Below are 16510 nucleotides of genomic sequence, written 5' to 3' on the forward strand. Positions count from 1 at the left end.
TGCTGTGCTTCTTTCAATCTGAGTGCTCATCTATCTGTGTTTTTATATTAAGTAAGGATTTGGATACTTTACTCCCCAGGAAAGAGTGGAGATAAGGAGTGTAGGAGATGGGATGAAAAAAAATGGAATGAATTATTCTTTATTGACTGGCATCCAGATGTTATTCCAGCTCTCGCTCTCTGCGTCTGTTTTCATGCTGTGGCTGAGGTGAGGTCAGAGTTGGCCATCAATACAGCCAGAAAGAAAATGGTGAAAAAGTCAAGTGAGGAGGCAGAGAGCAGGGAGGAGACGTAAAGGCAGAACGAAAAACAGACAGACAAATGGGGTTAAATAATGATAACCGCTGCGCTTCAACATCTGTGCGCTTCTCCTGGCAGAGTTACTGCGGTGAAGAAGTCACACCACCAGCCACAGCTGCTTCACATTAACAACAGGCAATCTGTCACCTTCAGCTGAATTCCAACTGCGCACACACACACACACATGCACGCAGGCACACACACACACACACACACGCACACACGCACACGCACGCACGCACGCACACACACACACACAAACGCACAATACTTTCTCCCTCCCTGCTTGAATCTTTCCCTTCTTCTGCCTTTAAAAAACCACATGACGAGGAGTGCACTTGGGGCTCACACTTTTATTTCTCCAACACTGTCTCTCTGTGGAGGAAAGCCAACATTGCACTTCACTTCACATCTCCAGCCTGATGTCGCAAAAATAATGCAACCAGAAATACTCCCTCTTAACACACACACACACACACACACACACACACACACACACACACACACACACACACACACACACACATACTCTTTGCACATTTCTCTTTGCTACTTCTGGCTTTACCCCTCTGGTGCGCATGTGTGTGTATGTTTTCAGGTTTTAATCTTAAATTTCATGACTCAAACATTTGTAAATGTGTTTTTTTATTTGTGCTCTGGCCTCTTTAGTCTCCACAACATGTGAATGTCCAGAAAAACAGCCAACTTATGATTTGAGGAAGTGGCTTTAGCTAGAAAGAGGAAACCCAACACTATAGTTTATGCACCAGGACAAACTGAGAAACACTGAGTTGATACACGGAACAAACTTGTAGAAGAAGACGATAAACACCCCTCAGTAAACCCCCGAACAACAACATGGAATCTTTTGGAAGACTTTTCTTCATGCTGACTTGGATATTCTTCTTCCCTTCTGTTTGCTCGGGAATGGATGCACCAAGTAAGCCATCCAAACTAGGTTCAGATTGACATACTGTATATTTGACTGACATGTATTAAGTTGTACGAGTGCTCATTAACTGTTACAAAGTATAATTCTTGAACTGTTTGCAGCCAGAGATCTATTTGTTTCTTTACATTCATATTAACCGCAACTTATGTTTTCATTTTCATTATCAATTATTTATGGTTTAGTTTTGTGTCTAGAAAAGTTAAAAAAAAAAAAAAGTGAAAAGTAGTTTCCCAAAATCCAAGGTAAAGTGTTTAAATTGCTTGTTTTCAAACAGATACTGAGTGTAGATACTGGGTGTATAATGACAGAGACAAATACAGAAAATCCACACAGTTGTGTTTTTGCTTAATCATCTGTTTATCAAAATTGTTGCAGATCCAACTTCATCTGATCGACAAATTGATAAATCGACTAATCGTACCAGCTCTGATACTGACCCGTAGGTTATGTCCCCTCACAGAGTTATCCCTGGAAACCAGAGTCTTTGTGGCCCTTGCAGATGAAAAGCTCACAATTAAATGTAGCGTGACAAAACCAGCAAACCAAACTGAAGACATGATGGCCTGCTACGATCTTCACCACAACATGATATATAACTGTGTCATTGAAGCGACGGCTGGCAAGACTACTATTTTTCCACTGACATTGTATGTGGGACCCCTGAACGTTTCAGGAGAATACTATTGCCAGTATCAAAGATTAAAGGCGTACTGGTTTCTTCGAGTGAGAGGTGAGTAACAAAAGAGGACAGTGTGAATGGAAGATGAAACTGAAAAGGATTTTTAGGTCAGTGAAGTAACAGTAAAGAATTACAACTAAAAAGACATTGTGATATAGATGAAACATATTCAATTCTTCAGCTCTTTTTTTGTTTCAGATTTTCAAATTAAAGGTGATAACATGGTGTGATCTTCCAGTAAAAGACTTTATCTCAAGTAAAAAATACACTGGCTATGGCCTCACTAATGACTGTGTAATCATATAGCTTAAACAAGTAGAGTCTTTACGTAACTGTACAGAGAAGTGGTTCCCAGCCTTTGGAGCAAATGGAAAAGTCTGATTTGGTGCGATTTGCCAAACAATTAAATAAAAGTGGCGGGACAGGCAGATTAAGTTGTAGTACGTTTTGTACATTGAGTCGTCCGACCACGTGTGAAGGCAAAAGTGTTTATGGCTGCGATCAGTGGCAACACTTGAAGGTGGGTGAAATTAGGGTCACAACACTTTTTGACCATTTTTCCGGGAGTGACAGAAGTTGAGTTAAAAAAAAAGGAGAGCCTAAAAGATTAGCTCAAAACCTGCTTATACCTTCTCACCTCCGTATAGCTGCGAAATTGCAGCATGAAGTGGGCATGAATGTCGAATTGTCTGTTTTGGAAAGTAAAAGGTCAAAAGAGGAGAGCAGGAGGAGAAGAAGATTATCATTGTAGTTTTTTTGGATTCCTCTTTTGTATGTCCCTTGCAACCCTGTGTTCTAGAAATGATGTTTCTATACAGCTAAACTGCAACAGCAAATACTTTTTTGGTAGGAAACATAATCGCTGGCTGGATTATGATCACAGGCAACGCATTTCTGAATGAATGAAGTGTTTCATTTAGTAATAGCAGAGGCACCAGGAGGTGGTTGGGGTGGGTATCACATCGTACAAACCGAATGACTGTCAAGATTGTGGTTGTGGTTAGATTTGAATAAACATTCAGTCTGAAGTCACTGTGAACTTTTTCTGTATTAAATCAAACCACAATCTTTCACTGATCTTAAGCGAGTGCTGTGAGTGCCCTGACATAACCGTACCATAGTTTAATAATGCTGTAGTCGCTACAAATGGAAAATAGGATATTTTGTGAGAAAACATATATGTTGTCTCTGAACATTTTACTGATAGGCTACATTCGGTATCAACGTATTTGTGACTTGCTAAACCTGTAAATTAACATCATTTCCTCATGACGTTGATAAGAAACGTAAATAGGTCGCAATTATGTTTCGTACAGAACGTATTTGCTGTTGCAAATTAGTATATAAACATGAATTCCAGGAGACAGTGTTGGTCCCAAGATTATTGACACAAACAAAAAACAAAAGTGCTGCTTGGCACAAAGTCTATTAAATTGTTAGATAAAGTTGTAGGCTGATTATTTACACAATGTTTACTCATGAGCAAACTATTGGTGGTTTTGTGAGCATCAGCAAGCCCACGGAGGGCAGGCCGTGAAACTTGTTTGTCTCCATGGGTCCTCCTTGTTAGTACGGACATGAGTAGTGAACCCAAGCGTCCAGTATTTCCCAAGAAAAACCCCTGGAGAAAAATCCGAACAAATAAACATAATTTTGTGTCACAGAGACGTATGTTTTTCTTTCTCATCCCTTTAATCATTTTGTGACCATGTAAATTTATCTTGGCACTCAATGGAGTGTCCCAACCCCCATGTTGGGAAACACTGTCAGATGCCAGAAGAAATGATCAGATTTGCTCATTTCTGACAAAATATCCATTTGATTGAAATACATGAAATAAAAGTACAAAAAGTTGATTGATCTTAAATATCTTTAGCCAGTGGATTAGTTGCTTCACAGATGAGAGATTTCTCAGTCTACCTCTGCTGTCCAGTTATGGTGCATTCCTGGCACAGACACTGAACAGTGTGTGTTTTCCAGATTCCGGCTACACAGAACCTGTGATGTTGGATTACACAGAATTCATCGTACTGGCCTTCTTGACCGGTGTGCTGCTGGTTTTCAGCGTGATCGGATCAGTGTATGTCTTCAGAGGACATCCGGTAAGACGTGAGCTGCTCATGACCTGGAAGTTGAGAAACAGCATGTCTTACATTACTAAGGATATTGCTAAATCACAGACTCAGACTGTGGTGTTATGAGGGACATGAGTTTCTGAAGCTTACAGCAAAGATTAGTTGATCTATCAATTCGTCAATTCACACAAAATTAATTAGCATCTATTTGTAGTCCCAGCTGCTGAGGATTTACTGCATTGTTTTATGTGATAGCAAATGTAATATCTGGTTGGACAAGATGTCACCCCAACATTTAGGAAAATTTCACTATTTTCTGACATTTCATAAACCAAAAAATTAATCAACCGAGAAAAGAATTAGTAGAATTAGTAGAATATTCAATTATGAAAATAATCATCAAGTGAAGTCTAAAATCATTCCTGGTTCAAGCATCAGATCGCCTCAGAGCTCAGGTTACTTAAGATAACATACTCCATGCTAAACTGAACTGAAGGAATTTTCAGGTTGAGCCCTGCACATATTTCAGTTGAAGTTGTCAGTGTTTTCTAGTGTGGACAGCTGATGCTCACCCTCCAGTCTTCTTTAAAGGTGTTCTTAACTGGAGACACATTTATTGCAGCCAATAGCTCTCTCACATCAGGTAGTTCTCCTATTCCTCAGCTGTCATCAGGCCTTGTCTAAAAAAGAGCAAATTAGCAAACCACAAACTCAAATCAAACGTTTGTAAGTAAGATAATTGAAAAAGTTTTGACATGGAGTAACTGAAGCCTCACTGCAGTTCTGTGACTGCATGCTTCCTTAATGGTATTTATCTACACACTGATTCAGGAGAAAGTTCAGCCCTGGTCCTTTTGTCACAGTTGACCGTACAATACAACTAGATCGACTGGAAAACTGGCCTGGACTCTTAAATAGAGTCCTATCTTCAGGACAGGGACTACTTTGTCTCTCTCAGTAACCATGGACTCTACAAGGTAGCACACACTCACTGTTACCTCATCCTCTCAATTTGTGTTGTTTTAATGGATGAGGTCTAGAGACAGGCCTGCACTGACATCCAGCCGGATTATTTGGTACAAGTAGTGAAATCCATACATTTAATAAACTCTATATAACTCATAAAACTAAAGAGGAAGCAATACTGTGAGGTAAATACAGCCGCTGTTCTGTCAGGGTTGGGTTAGTTAGTTGCGTCCTGTCTGATGTATTGACTTGTTTTTAGAAAGAGCAGATTACTCAGTGTGGCGAAACGGGTGGAAAACGAAAGCAGAACAAAGAAGAAAGGAAGGCGAAAGAGACAAAGGAAGACAAAGTGGATGTAACAACAGCTCCGTCTCTCTATGCGGTAAGCACTATACTACTCATCAGTGTATATACACAGGCACATTTCACTTGAATGAAATTCCATCATGTCATTTTTGTCCTCCATCACCCCTGCATTCATCTGTTCATATTCATATTCATATTTTCTCAGAGTCTAGAGCCTCGGCCCAGGTCCATTTATGATGTGCTGGACCCCTCAGCTGCCAATGGAAAGTCAGATCAAGGGAAAGCTAAAGCCAAGAAGAACAAACCTCATAAAACAGTCAGTGCGAACTTTAGACGCTTTGTCACATTTTCTGTTATCAGTGGGAAACAATGACATGCATTTTGACACATGCACCTGTGTTCTACTTCCTCCACAGATGGGGCAAACCACAGAACACCAAGATGAAGGCGTGTTTGAGTCTGTCTATGAGAACTTTTGAATCATACATACATTTACGTATCCAGACTGTGATATTTATATCAGATGCTAAGATCATGTCCATTTGCTTTGCTGTTTCATTGTCACCAGTTGCTAGAATATTTAGATTCTTTAGAAAGTATAAGTAAAAACCACAATGTAAAAATACTTCCGTTACATGTAATTTTAAAAATAAAGATACAAAAGGTGTTATTAGCAAAAGTTCCCACTATACAGGCCAAATAGCCTCTATCCGTGTTACATTATTGTGTGCCATACTGTTGGATTATTATTGCATTATCATGTAACCAGCATTATAGTGTTGTGGCTTGTTGCAGTGGAGCTAATTCTACCGACTGTATTTACTGTTGTGAGGTTTAATTTACTGTATATTTTGTACTGGCTGTTTATGACTCCAGTAAGTGAAAAAAATTAATCTTTCCTTGTCACCTGTCTCAGTTTGATTTCTGGCTAGAAAACGTGATTTCTCTATTTTCTGTGACTCCTTATGTGGGCACACCCTCCCGAATAAGCGTCATATCTGCGTACGATGACCAATGAAATTGCGAGGTCTGGATTCCACGAGCCAATGCCAACGCTGATGTCAGTTCGACTTCCTGGTTTGTTTTGGTTTGTTTTGCTACATTGACAATGGCTGCAGAAGGCGATTTCCTGGCGAGATACCGTGCTGTGTCAAATAAACTGAAAAAGTAAGGCTATTAATCACAGTTATTCATTTTGAAAGAGGCGACAAGATCAGGGATTAGCCTTACATTACTCGTATTTGATGTTACAGATGAGTTGATACAGCCAGCGCTAATAAGCTAAGCTAACTGTTAGCCTATCTTTGAAGTCAGCGTTGTGTATTAACGCATTTAGTGTAATTGTTAACGCAGATATCATGTTCATAGTTTTTAATTGTTTAGTCGAGGCTCATGAGACGCAGTAAAGAAGATGCTACGACGCTATTTGACAGTTAATGGTGGTAATGTAGCTAAACATGGTCAGTGCTAGTTAGCTAAGCATATAGCCCAACGGTGCCTCATTCTCTTCAGCTCGATTTGACTAAACTCGATTTATGTTAAGATGGTAACAGGTTAATTGTAAAACATTTAGAGGGCTGACAGTGTTGCATTTCTTTGTCGCAGACGTTTTCTGCGGAAGCCCAATGTTGCGGAGGCAAGTGAGCAGTTTGGTAAGTGCCAGTCTCATAACCTGCTGCTAAGCGTCAAAATTAAAGTGCCTGTTCAGGCTTTCTCTTATTGCTCCGCCGTGGTAATGGGGAAAGTGTGTCATTAAGCTGTGTCTTGGCAGTTTGTTCTCATGTGCTTTTCATTGTGTTCTTTCAGGTCAGTTAGCCAAGGAGCTAAAGCAGCAGGACTGTTTGCAGTATGCTGCCTTCTGTAACCTGGCCATGGCTCGGTGAGAGGACTCGGTCCATTTCATGCAAACGTTATACTCATGTACTGTATGTAAAAGCTTGGCCACCCCAGGGCAAATTACATATTATGTAGATTTTTATTTTAGATAAAAATAAGTAAAAAAAAACAAACAAACAAAAATCTGCAGTAAACAGGCATTAAAAATTTGTCAGTGTTAATGTATTGTTACACTTTATTTTGTGAAAAAAATATAAAAAATAAGAAAAAATAGTAGGCATGTGCAAAAGTTTGGGCACCCTGCTTGTCAATATGGTAAATCCCACTCCCCCTCTGCAGATATCGCAGTTTCCAAACACTTTTTGTAGCAGCTAAGAGACTTTCTCTGCTTGTTTTAGGACTTTTCACCCACTACTCCTTGCGGTTCTGACATAGCTTTAGGCTATTTTCGAGGCCCTGACCTCAACCCCATAGAACATCTTTGAGACAATATCAAACGAGACCATACATATCAGCCATCATCAATGGCCAACCTCATATGGGACCAGATCCCTGCTGCCAGATTCCAAGATCTTGTGGAAAACTTTCCCACAGAAGTGGAGGCAGTTACAGCAACTCATTAATGCCACTGGTTCTGGGTTAAGATATTCAGCACACCACATATGGGTTTATTGTTCAGGTTTCCACTTACTTTTGGCCATATAGTTTGCTCAAAGTCAAAGGGGTTGAGAGTGTTTCACAACAACCTCATCATGAACTCAACAAATAAAATAAAAAAAGTTGAACACAAGGTTAAACAAGGGTTGGTCTCATCAGACTGTTACATTGTCATGTTAAATATTTAATAACCATTCATTTAGATAATCTCATAAAAGGTCCAGTCCAGTGAGTGATTATTCCTCTCTAGTAATTCTTGTCCCTCACCATAAACCACCACAGGGTGACAGAGGTGTTGCTAATTGGTCCAGAGGGAGCTTGTATCATTCATAGTAATGACATGTTTACTGTTGACATGTTCACTGGTGCATCTGTTGTTGTTACACAACCTGAATGTCTTGACTGCAGGTGTGAGCAGACTCTCTTTAACGCTCCTGGTGAGGCCTTGGCATTAACCGATGCTGCCCGCCTCTTTCTCTCATCTGAGAAGGAGAACAGAGCCCTGCAGGCCCCTGGCTTCGATGAGCACCTACAGGCTGCACTCAACTGCTACAGCTTTGCAATCAAGGTAAACTATGGTTCCTAGTTTCTGACGATATTTTCAGTGTGTAAAGCATCAGTTGTGCTCTGAATATATCTGGAAAATGAAAGTAGTACTACATTAAATGTGAATTCTGGTAGTATTTGTATCCTGTAGGAAATCTTTTGTGGAATATATGAACAGATTAAGGGTGTGCAGAATAGATGTTGGTGTACATTCCTGTGTTGTGACCACATTGCTATAGAGACAGTACTTTAATGCTGCTGTACAAATGGCTTACAGGTGTACATTGAGATGAACCAGCCTGTGATGGCAGCCAGCCTGTGTCTAGAACTTGGCAACGCACTCAAGGTAAAACTCTGGATCAGAGCTTTAGGGTCTGAAGTCCCATAAATGACCTTGATTTTTGCTTCAAGTGTATGTATTTCATATGACATATTAATCTCAGCTCCTCTTCTGTCTTCAATAGGAGATGAACAGACCAGGAGAGGCTATTGTTCATTATCAGAGGGCTGTAGAGTTGCAGACGCAGACACCAATTGAAGCGCTGCTGTCAATGGGAGAAATAGCCACGTGTAAAATTCTCACCCGTGAGTTCAGTCTATCCATTCACATGTGATTATGAAGGAGATTTCAGTGTTGTTTTTTTTTGGTTTTTATTTCTTAACCTGCATGCGCATATACAGCTGGTATGACTTGATTTTCTGTAGTTTAAGCTCGTCACTTTTGTTTCTGCAGGTGACTATGACGGTGCTTTGTCAGTGTTCACAGAGATGCAGCTGATGTGTCAGGAGAGAGGACTGCAGCTACCAGGCACTAGCACCCCTGTTGGTGAGGCTGCGCATTTATCTACAGACTCTACCTGTTCAAAATCATCTCATGTTTGAACAATATGTTAAATGGATCCTCAGTGATACAATTTCACAAAAAGGAACTGCATGCAATATCTCAAAAAACAAAATAAACAAAAAATAAAATTGAAATTAAAAAAACTAGGATGGTTAAACAAACTTAAGACACAGATTCCGGGATCACTGTGTCATTGTCTATTTTAGTATTATTGTTGCATTTTATTGGATTACACTGACTGGAAAACTATTGAATAATGTCCCCCGTCATTCATCTTCTGTGTCTTCATTTCCCTAAAATTCTCCCAAGGTGCGTTTCTGGACATTGTGGCAACATGTGAGATCTCCCGAGTACTGCTGCTGATGCTGCTTGAGGTAAGTATGTGTAACTGAAGCTTAAAATACACACTCAACGAGGGAAAATCATATTTTAAAAAGTATGAACCAAACCATTCAGCAATTATTCACTTCACTTATTAAAATCTTTATTTTTTGACAATGTTTTATAGGCAGTCTTGATGAAACGCTGTGAACCCTGTGCAAAGTACTTTTACAACAGATACACAGCAACATGAATGTCTGCCAATTTTTTTGTGTCAAACATTCATCAGTTGGTCAAAAGGTGAACTGGCAGAAAGGAGAGCAATTACATTTTAAGCATGCCAAGAGTATTATCATTGTTTGACTGTTTTGATTATTTATCCAACATCTGGACATTACTTAACATAAGTCTTGGAAAAAAAATTTGGATAGTTTGTAGAGTAAGACATACATGACCATGCTGTTTTCCTGTGCAGCCTCCACCTCAGAAGTTGTTACCAGAACATGCACAGACCCTGGAGAGATATGCATGGGAGTCCTTTGACCCTCACAGCCAAGGTAAATACACCTCGATATTTAATGATTTTAGAGCAAAAAAAAAAAAGTTAAGATTCTTTTGACTGGCAATTCACAAAACTGTATTATAAACACTGTGAGTGAGATTTGTTTGAAGTAATGTTAACATGGTACTTGTCCTCTCCTTCAGTGACTTTCCTGCCTGAGAATGTTTTCCTCCTCCTGCAGTCGGTAGTGGTGAGTTTCGTCATCCACATACTTGTACAGTTCACAGGATTTCCTGATCCTTCCTGACTCATACAGGAAAAATCATGGTCTTCGTGGCCTTCACATGACAGTGATAAATGTGCTGGAGTTTGTCTTCATTTGCCAATTTTTTCTATTTGTAGCATTTGTTGTGTGTGTGTTTGCATTTGAGTGTGTGTGTGTGTGTGATGAGACTTTTCCCTGTTTCCCTCAGTGTGAGGCAGGCGATATTAATAGACGCTGATTGATGTTTATTCATGACTTAATCCCCTTAATAAAAAAAAAAAAAAGATTCTGTAAAGCAACTTGTTCTGGATGAGCATGCTCTATCCATGTTATTGGAGTAGTTAAAAGAGAGCATAAACATCGACAAGACTCTGAGAACTTGTCAAGGTTATGGTTTTATTTGTGCAGTGTTTTAACAGCAAATCTGTTTCGCAGATGGCGTGTCAGGAGAAAGACACAGAGTCCCTCAAGTCTCTTCAGACTGAGCTGTGGTGAGCATTTGAAAATGTTAATTTCCATCATATGATGAGACTTGCGCAGCATTTTCATTGCTTCTGGGGCTTAATTTTCCATATTTTTCATGTGTTTGCGGGTTTCTTCCCCTCAGGCCGCTTCTGACGGCTGAGCAGAATCACCTTCTCCACCTGGTGGTTCAGGAGCGCATCACGCCGTCTGGCCAAGGCATTTAGTACAGTCCAGTTTTTACTCACTTCCTCTGGGAACGATACTTTATATAATGGAACATTCCTGTTTCTGACTGGGTCTGTTGTAAGGCCTGAAGAAGTGTTTTCAAAACTCTGGTGTTGAAACTTGCACTCAGACAAATGCACGCAACACATACAAAACTTTGCCCTTATTAAGCAAAGCCATGCAGATTTAGAAATCAGTCAATCTATTAGCATTGTCTAGTTTTGTGGGTTGTCCTTCATCACCCTGATGTGAAGATTTCTATCAGGATGCTAACTTAAGACTAAATTTAAATTATTTTCAACAATGTTTCCTCTTACTCAAGTGAAGGCTACAAAACTGGAACGATTCATACATATTTACTATGTAATAGTGACTGTTTTGGGTCTTGTTGTATTCACAGCAGTTTAACAGATGAAACATGAATGCCTTGTGTTATAATTTGATTTATTAATAAATGATATGGCTTTTATTCCAATGTAATTACAAACAAAACTTTCTATTGTATAGCTCTGTGATATGGTGAAATGAAACACCATTGTCCTCCATCCCTGGTTAACTTTATGTTCACTTGTACAAATTGCATGTACTTTTCTTAGGATAGCAGCCAACTACAGACTTAAATTCAAACATGATTAAAAAAAAAACACTCCATACAAAATGTTACAAAAATATAATGGTTACAATGTACATAGAATAAAAAAGGATACACTATACTTCAGTTGTAAAATAATGATACATGATTAAAACTACTTGTACTGTAAATTAAGGCTTGTCTTTCCTGATTGTTCAAGTTCCGCAACAGGAATGTTGTAGTTTTAACAACATGCCGTACCTTCTCAGATACAGTATTTTTTTTCCTTGACTCTGGAAACCTGCAGTAGTAGCTGTCAGCCTCACAATACGATTATACAGGATGATAAGTACTTTAGTCTTACAAAATATATTCAACTACTACATCTCAAAAGGGCTTTTAACAAGGGCATTACCCTTCTCACAATAACTATGTTAAGATTCCCAAAGCAGTACTGTGACATTTTGGGATATATGCTTATTTGCTATTTTGTTGAGCCTTAGATGAGAGAATCAATACCACTCTCATGTCTGTATGGTAAATATGAAGCCTGGCATAGAAACTGAAAAAAGGGGGGAACAGCTAGCCTGGCTCTCTCCAAAGCCAACTAAACTACCCATCACGACCAGTTCTAAAATTGCACTAATACTTCTGCTCATAGCAACCCGGTAAAACCACAATGTGTACACTTCAAACAAATAAGATGGCGTCTTCATTAAAAGCTCAAAAAATAATGGATCTTAAAGGTGTCAGTTGGCAGTGTTGCCCTTAGACACAGCACAGCTACTCATTTTCTCCTGTTTCCAGTCTTTGTGCTAAGCTAAGCTAACGTGCTGGCTCAGTGTTCAGTGTGGTATTGATCCTCTCATCCTCTCCATTATTCTTGCCAAGAAAGCAAGGAAGAGTATTTATCAAAATGTCAAACTACTGGCCGTGGACTGAGTTCTTCAAACTTGTATGAAATTAGCTTTAAAAGACATTGGAAATAATTTTTTATGGTCATAATGATATGAAATGGGTTTTTAGGGGTTCCATCCTCATAATGACAATCATCATTTTGTACCTCATGCTGCCCTACCCCTTTATAAAATATTGCTCTGCCCTCTTCTCACTTTAATCAAACGGAAATTTTAAGACTAAAAATTGTTCACATAAAGTTCAGCCCTTCATGTAATGTTAGCATGAGATCTATTCCCATTCATAACATTCAAAATAGAAAAAACAAATGGCTCTTGTTAGTGATTGAATACGACTCCCCATTTTCCTAGCTACAGATGTTGATCAACCGTCTTCAGGTTTTTACAAATTTTGAGGCAAATCCCATTCTTTAATTTCCCATATCCAAAGAAAAATGATCCCCCCCCTGCCCTCATTCCTCTTATCCTCTCACTCGCTCTTCTTCCGCAGGATGAGGTAGGTAACTGCTAAGAGTAAGGTGAAGACAAAAGAGATCCAGGCCAGGACATAGGAATGTCCGTACCCTCCTTGTTCTTTGATTTGAAGCTCAGCCGTGTAAATCGAGGCTGCTATCATTATACACAGGCCTGCAGGAGAGAAGAGGGGAATATTGTCACGTGCGTCAAGACAAGGCAATTACGAAGTAATTACTTTTCCTATTATGAGATAAAGCTCATGAACAAGGATTGTGTAGCAAACGGTTCCACTATGATCACAGTGAAATGAGAAACATGACAGTTTCACCTTACTAATTTTCCGATGATATAAACTCATGACAATACATGTCGAAATCCCATTACTTCTGCTCTGTGTACATTTCTCATGTACCAGTAGCAGTGCCACTGATAAACCATAATTAATCCACTTAATTTAACTGTAATGTGACGAAAGTCTCGCATGACGATATTATTCAGTTTTACCTAAATCTGTCACAGCATATCTAAAACACTCAACATTTTTTAAATACAAGATGATGTGCTAATAACACACATCAATGTGACATAACTAGTGAATATTGTAAGTTAATGACAATGTCAAGCACTGATAATCATCATAATATTCTGCCCATGTTACCGATCACAAATTGGCACTAGAGCTCAAAACACTTGTGTTTTTAAAAAGACATTTCGAGGCCTCGCTCCAGCCTCTGAAGAGTAATTGCGGCCCCTTATTTGCACATTTACTAAAAAAAAACTCCAGACAGTATCTGCAAAGATTTTTCAACCTGCAAATGTTACTGAAACATACATGACATTTACAGGAGCAACATATTCTGAAAATGCCATCGTGGTGTGACATTTTAACACAAATAAAGATTCATAGTCACCTAAGACACTGACGGTTACTGTTTGGTTTACTGCAGAGATTTTCAATTGTGCCATTGAAGCCTGAGATCTGACCTGACCAGTTGAACCAGTTTTTTCTTAAACTGAAAACCTGCAGACTGTTGAAATATGATGTGAGAAGGTTAAATTGAAAATGGATTCTTTTCTCTCTGTTTCAAACCTCTGTCTGGACTAAAATGCCATTTTTCTCGCCAAAAAACTGAGCTTTCCTAAAACTGTCTCCAGAGTGTGTCTGCATCCATCTTAAACACAATGTGCTGGGGGCTGAGCTTTAATAGATTTCATGTCAAATGTAATATTCAGAAAAAAAAAATGGCCCACGTCCTCAATAGAAACTTAAAAAATCTTAGCTCCGAGAAACAAGCAAATAAATCAATATTTCTTCCGGCTGCAGGTCAGACATTTGAGTCCAGGTTACTTACAGGCAATTAGTTGTAAAACGCCAGTGAAGGTGAACCTCTGGCCTTTGGGCAGGGTGAACAGCTGAGCCACAAACACAAACAAGGCCAGGATGGCAAAAATACAGGCCAGCACCGAGGTGGCCTGCACCGTCTGGAGATATTCTGCAGCAGCGGAACAACAAAACACACAGACAGTCAGTGAAGGGTCAACATTAACACAGATATAATACAATGTTCACCATGAAGCGATGCTAAAGTTTAATATCTACATTATAACTGCTCTATTAATACCATTAACGTTCATAAAATTATCAATAATAACTTGTGAACAAATTGTAGAATCATACCAGTTACAGTCTCAGTCACACCCCTGATCAAAATCCTTACGGTTTCTACATCATTAACATCTGGACTCCCTTGTCAGATCAAGTAAACATATGAGTTCTATTGTGACAAAAGTAAGAGTTTACCCTGTGGGTAGTCTTTCAGGTTGGTGTAATGCCAGACTGAGCTGGTTTTCAACTCCCACTTGCCCCACAATCCAGCTGACATTGAGTCATTGATCACCCAGGCCTGAAGACAAAGAGAAAGAATAAACACAGATGCTGAGGATATCAACGCACATACAAGAAGCTGAGTCACATTTACTAAAAAAATATATTTAGTGATAAGGTTTTGTAGATTTAGTGTGTCATCAAGCCTTTAAAGTTTTTGTCACACCCCCCATGTATGCATGTTGACAAACCGATTTAGTTTCCCCTGGTAATGTAACAGTTTTTAAACTATATATACTGTAAGGGTTGGTGAACATGTGGGTGTAGAGATATGTACATTTTCAGCACTGTGGGTGGCAAAATACCCACCCCCTAAATTATAGTCTGACATTTGACTCCTTGGTATTTCCAAGTGATGTAATAACGCGTGCTGGGCCGAGCTTCCATACATAAATATATATTGCTTGATGTGTTTGCTTTTACTCTGAAAACAAGAGTGTGGGAACCTATAATTGGCGTTTATAAACTCATTGGAAACCGGCTGCTCTTCCTCTCAGCCCGGCCGTTTGGTAAATGAGAAAAGAAGAGAAAAGTAATGTGTACTTACATTATCAATGGTGGCCACCAGAAGCAGGATGATGGTGGTAATGTGCAGAACAACGATTCCAGCCAGCATCAACATTGTGGCCTTCTGAAAACTGATAACAGGGGAAAGGCGGAAGGATGCGCACTATTATTTATTTTCCATGCACGAGCTTATGTAACAAAGGCTTGTACACGAGGAAGCATTAATTCTCTCTCTCTCTCTCTCTCTCTCACACACACACACACATCTGTCCCAGATAAACATTGTCTCAAAAAGAAAGAAAAAGGACTGAGAAAGGAAAGCAGTTGCATTCAAGTCCAAACTCGCCCCAGAAACACTCGCGGACACGTTTCTGAATAACACACATCTGATGACAAACACAACACAAGTTCCTGCTCAGACATTCATGCTTTCACCCTTAAAACCTTTACTCTTTAAAACGGATTTTTCTATAATCAGGCAGCTCCAATGAATTGTCACCCATTAGCAGCGCCCACAAATCCTTCTCCCTTTGCTTAACGACTCGATTTTCACGCCTTTAGACTGTTTCCGTCGACATAGAAAGGCGCGTTTGTTTAGACGGTGTTAGGGTGCCGCTCCGTCACACAGGCCCTGTACTATAGTCAACAACTTTGAAAAGAGCGCGAGAATACGACGACAGAAAATCACAGTAAACACACCTCCAACTTATATACTGATATAATATAAACGCTGGTGACTATTCGCCTCTGTGTGAATCTACAGTTTGGAGTCATGCGTCCTTTAAACACTCAGTCATATCCGTACAACCCTTCAAAGCGCTGCTGAAAGTCTAAACTACGCATAAGTTCACTTTTCTAGACTCTACAGAACAAAAATAAAACACATAAGTCATGCGCAATAGCTTTTTTTTTATATAGTGCATTGTCCATAAGGCATAACTTTACAAAATGTAAACAACGTGAATAAACGTTACCTGAAAGCGCTTTAACGCACGGCCCGGGAGTTTTTTGGGAATGTTAAACACTGTAGACCCACCCAGCTTTGAATTCACAGCACACACATCACCCTGTTTTCCCTCTCCGTTCCCTCTCTTTCCCCTTACAAAGCCCCACCCATAAAGTTTCAATTTTTTTTTTCCTCAGTGAAACGTCCAGACGAACCAAACCGCCCCCCCCGCCCCCCCGCAACTCCAAACTGTGCGTAAAGGGTAAAGTCTCCAAAACCATACATTGTGT

The 16510-nt window shown here is 39.5% G+C and overlaps 3 protein-coding genes across 3 annotated transcripts; 2 read left to right on the top strand and 1 right to left on the bottom strand.

Annotated features, from left to right (window-relative positions):
* Positions 1–884: 884 nt before the first annotated feature.
* On the top strand, positions 885–5966 carry nfam1 (NFAT activating protein with ITAM motif 1). The gene is made up of 6 exons (XM_023419166.2): positions 885–1239; positions 1712–1981; positions 3911–4032; positions 5231–5353; positions 5483–5593; positions 5694–5966. Exons 1-6 carry the CDS (start codon positions 1158–1160, stop codon positions 5754–5756), a joined length of 771 nt encoding a protein of 256 aa, XP_023274934.1. The 5' UTR covers positions 885–1157; the 3' UTR covers positions 5757–5966.
* A 238-nt stretch (positions 5967–6204) lies between these two features.
* f8a (coagulation factor VIII associated) lies at positions 6205–11700 on the top strand. Its single transcript, XM_023419164.2, has 12 exons — positions 6205–6444; positions 6883–6929; positions 7084–7156; positions 8179–8338; positions 8594–8662; positions 8781–8901; positions 9050–9142; positions 9470–9534; positions 9957–10038; positions 10187–10233; positions 10684–10739; positions 10856–11700. Exons 1-12 carry the CDS (start codon positions 6386–6388, stop codon positions 10935–10937), a joined length of 954 nt encoding a protein of 317 aa, XP_023274932.1. The 5' UTR covers positions 6205–6385; the 3' UTR covers positions 10938–11700.
* Positions 11366–16376, bottom strand: emp1a (epithelial membrane protein 1a). The gene is made up of 5 exons (XM_023419167.2): positions 16249–16376; positions 15315–15405; positions 14684–14786; positions 14235–14375; positions 11366–13053 (listed from the first exon to the last, which is right to left on the bottom strand). The coding sequence occupies exons 2-5, from the start codon at positions 15387–15389 to the stop codon at positions 12896–12898; spliced, it is 477 nt and encodes a 158-aa protein (XP_023274935.1). The 5' UTR covers positions 15390–15405; positions 16249–16376; the 3' UTR covers positions 11366–12895.
* Positions 16377–16510: the final 134 nt, after the last annotated feature.

Source organism: Seriola lalandi, unplaced genomic scaffold, assembly GCF_002814215.2.
Source record: "Seriola lalandi dorsalis isolate HSWRI2012SDOR001 ecotype SW California unplaced genomic scaffold, Sedor1 jcf7180002054591, whole genome shotgun sequence".
Taxonomy (NCBI): domain Eukaryota; kingdom Metazoa; phylum Chordata; class Actinopteri; order Carangiformes; family Carangidae; genus Seriola; species Seriola lalandi.

What these genes read in the sequence shown, in the direction of transcription:
- nfam1 (XM_023419166.2), top strand. Translation starts at nt 1,158, where the DNA reads ATGGAATCTTTTGGAAGACTTTTCTTCATGCTGACTTGGATATTCTTC. An exon ending in ATGTCTTCAGAGGACATCCG is followed by an intron (nt 4,033 to 5,230) that starts GTAAGACGTGAG and finishes ACTTGTTTTTAG; the next exon opens with AAAGAGCAGATTACTCAGTG. An exon ending in AGAACAAACCTCATAAAACA is followed by an intron (nt 5,594 to 5,693) that starts GTCAGTGCGAAC and finishes CTTCCTCCACAG; the next exon opens with ATGGGGCAAACCACAGAACA.
- f8a (XM_023419164.2), top strand. Translation starts at nt 6,386, where the DNA reads ATGGCTGCAGAAGGCGATTTCCTGGCGAGATACCGTGCTGTGTCAAAT. An exon ending in AGGCACTAGCACCCCTGTTG is followed by an intron (nt 9,143 to 9,469) that starts GTGAGGCTGCGC and finishes AATTCTCCCAAG; the next exon opens with GTGCGTTTCTGGACATTGTG. An exon ending in TCCTCCTGCAGTCGGTAGTG is followed by an intron (nt 10,234 to 10,683) that starts GTGAGTTTCGTC and finishes TCTGTTTCGCAG; the next exon opens with ATGGCGTGTCAGGAGAAAGA.
- emp1a (XM_023419167.2), bottom strand. Translation starts at nt 15,389, where the DNA reads ATGTTGATGCTGGCTGGAATCGTTGTTCTGCACATTACCACCATCATC. An exon ending in TGGTGGCCACCATTGATAAT is followed by an intron (nt 14,787 to 15,314) that starts GTAAGTACACAT and finishes CTTTGTCTTCAG; the next exon opens with GCCTGGGTGATCAATGACTC. An exon ending in CCTGAAAGACTACCCACAGG is followed by an intron (nt 14,376 to 14,683) that starts GTAAACTCTTAC and finishes CCGCTGCTGCAG; the next exon opens with AATATCTCCAGACGGTGCAG.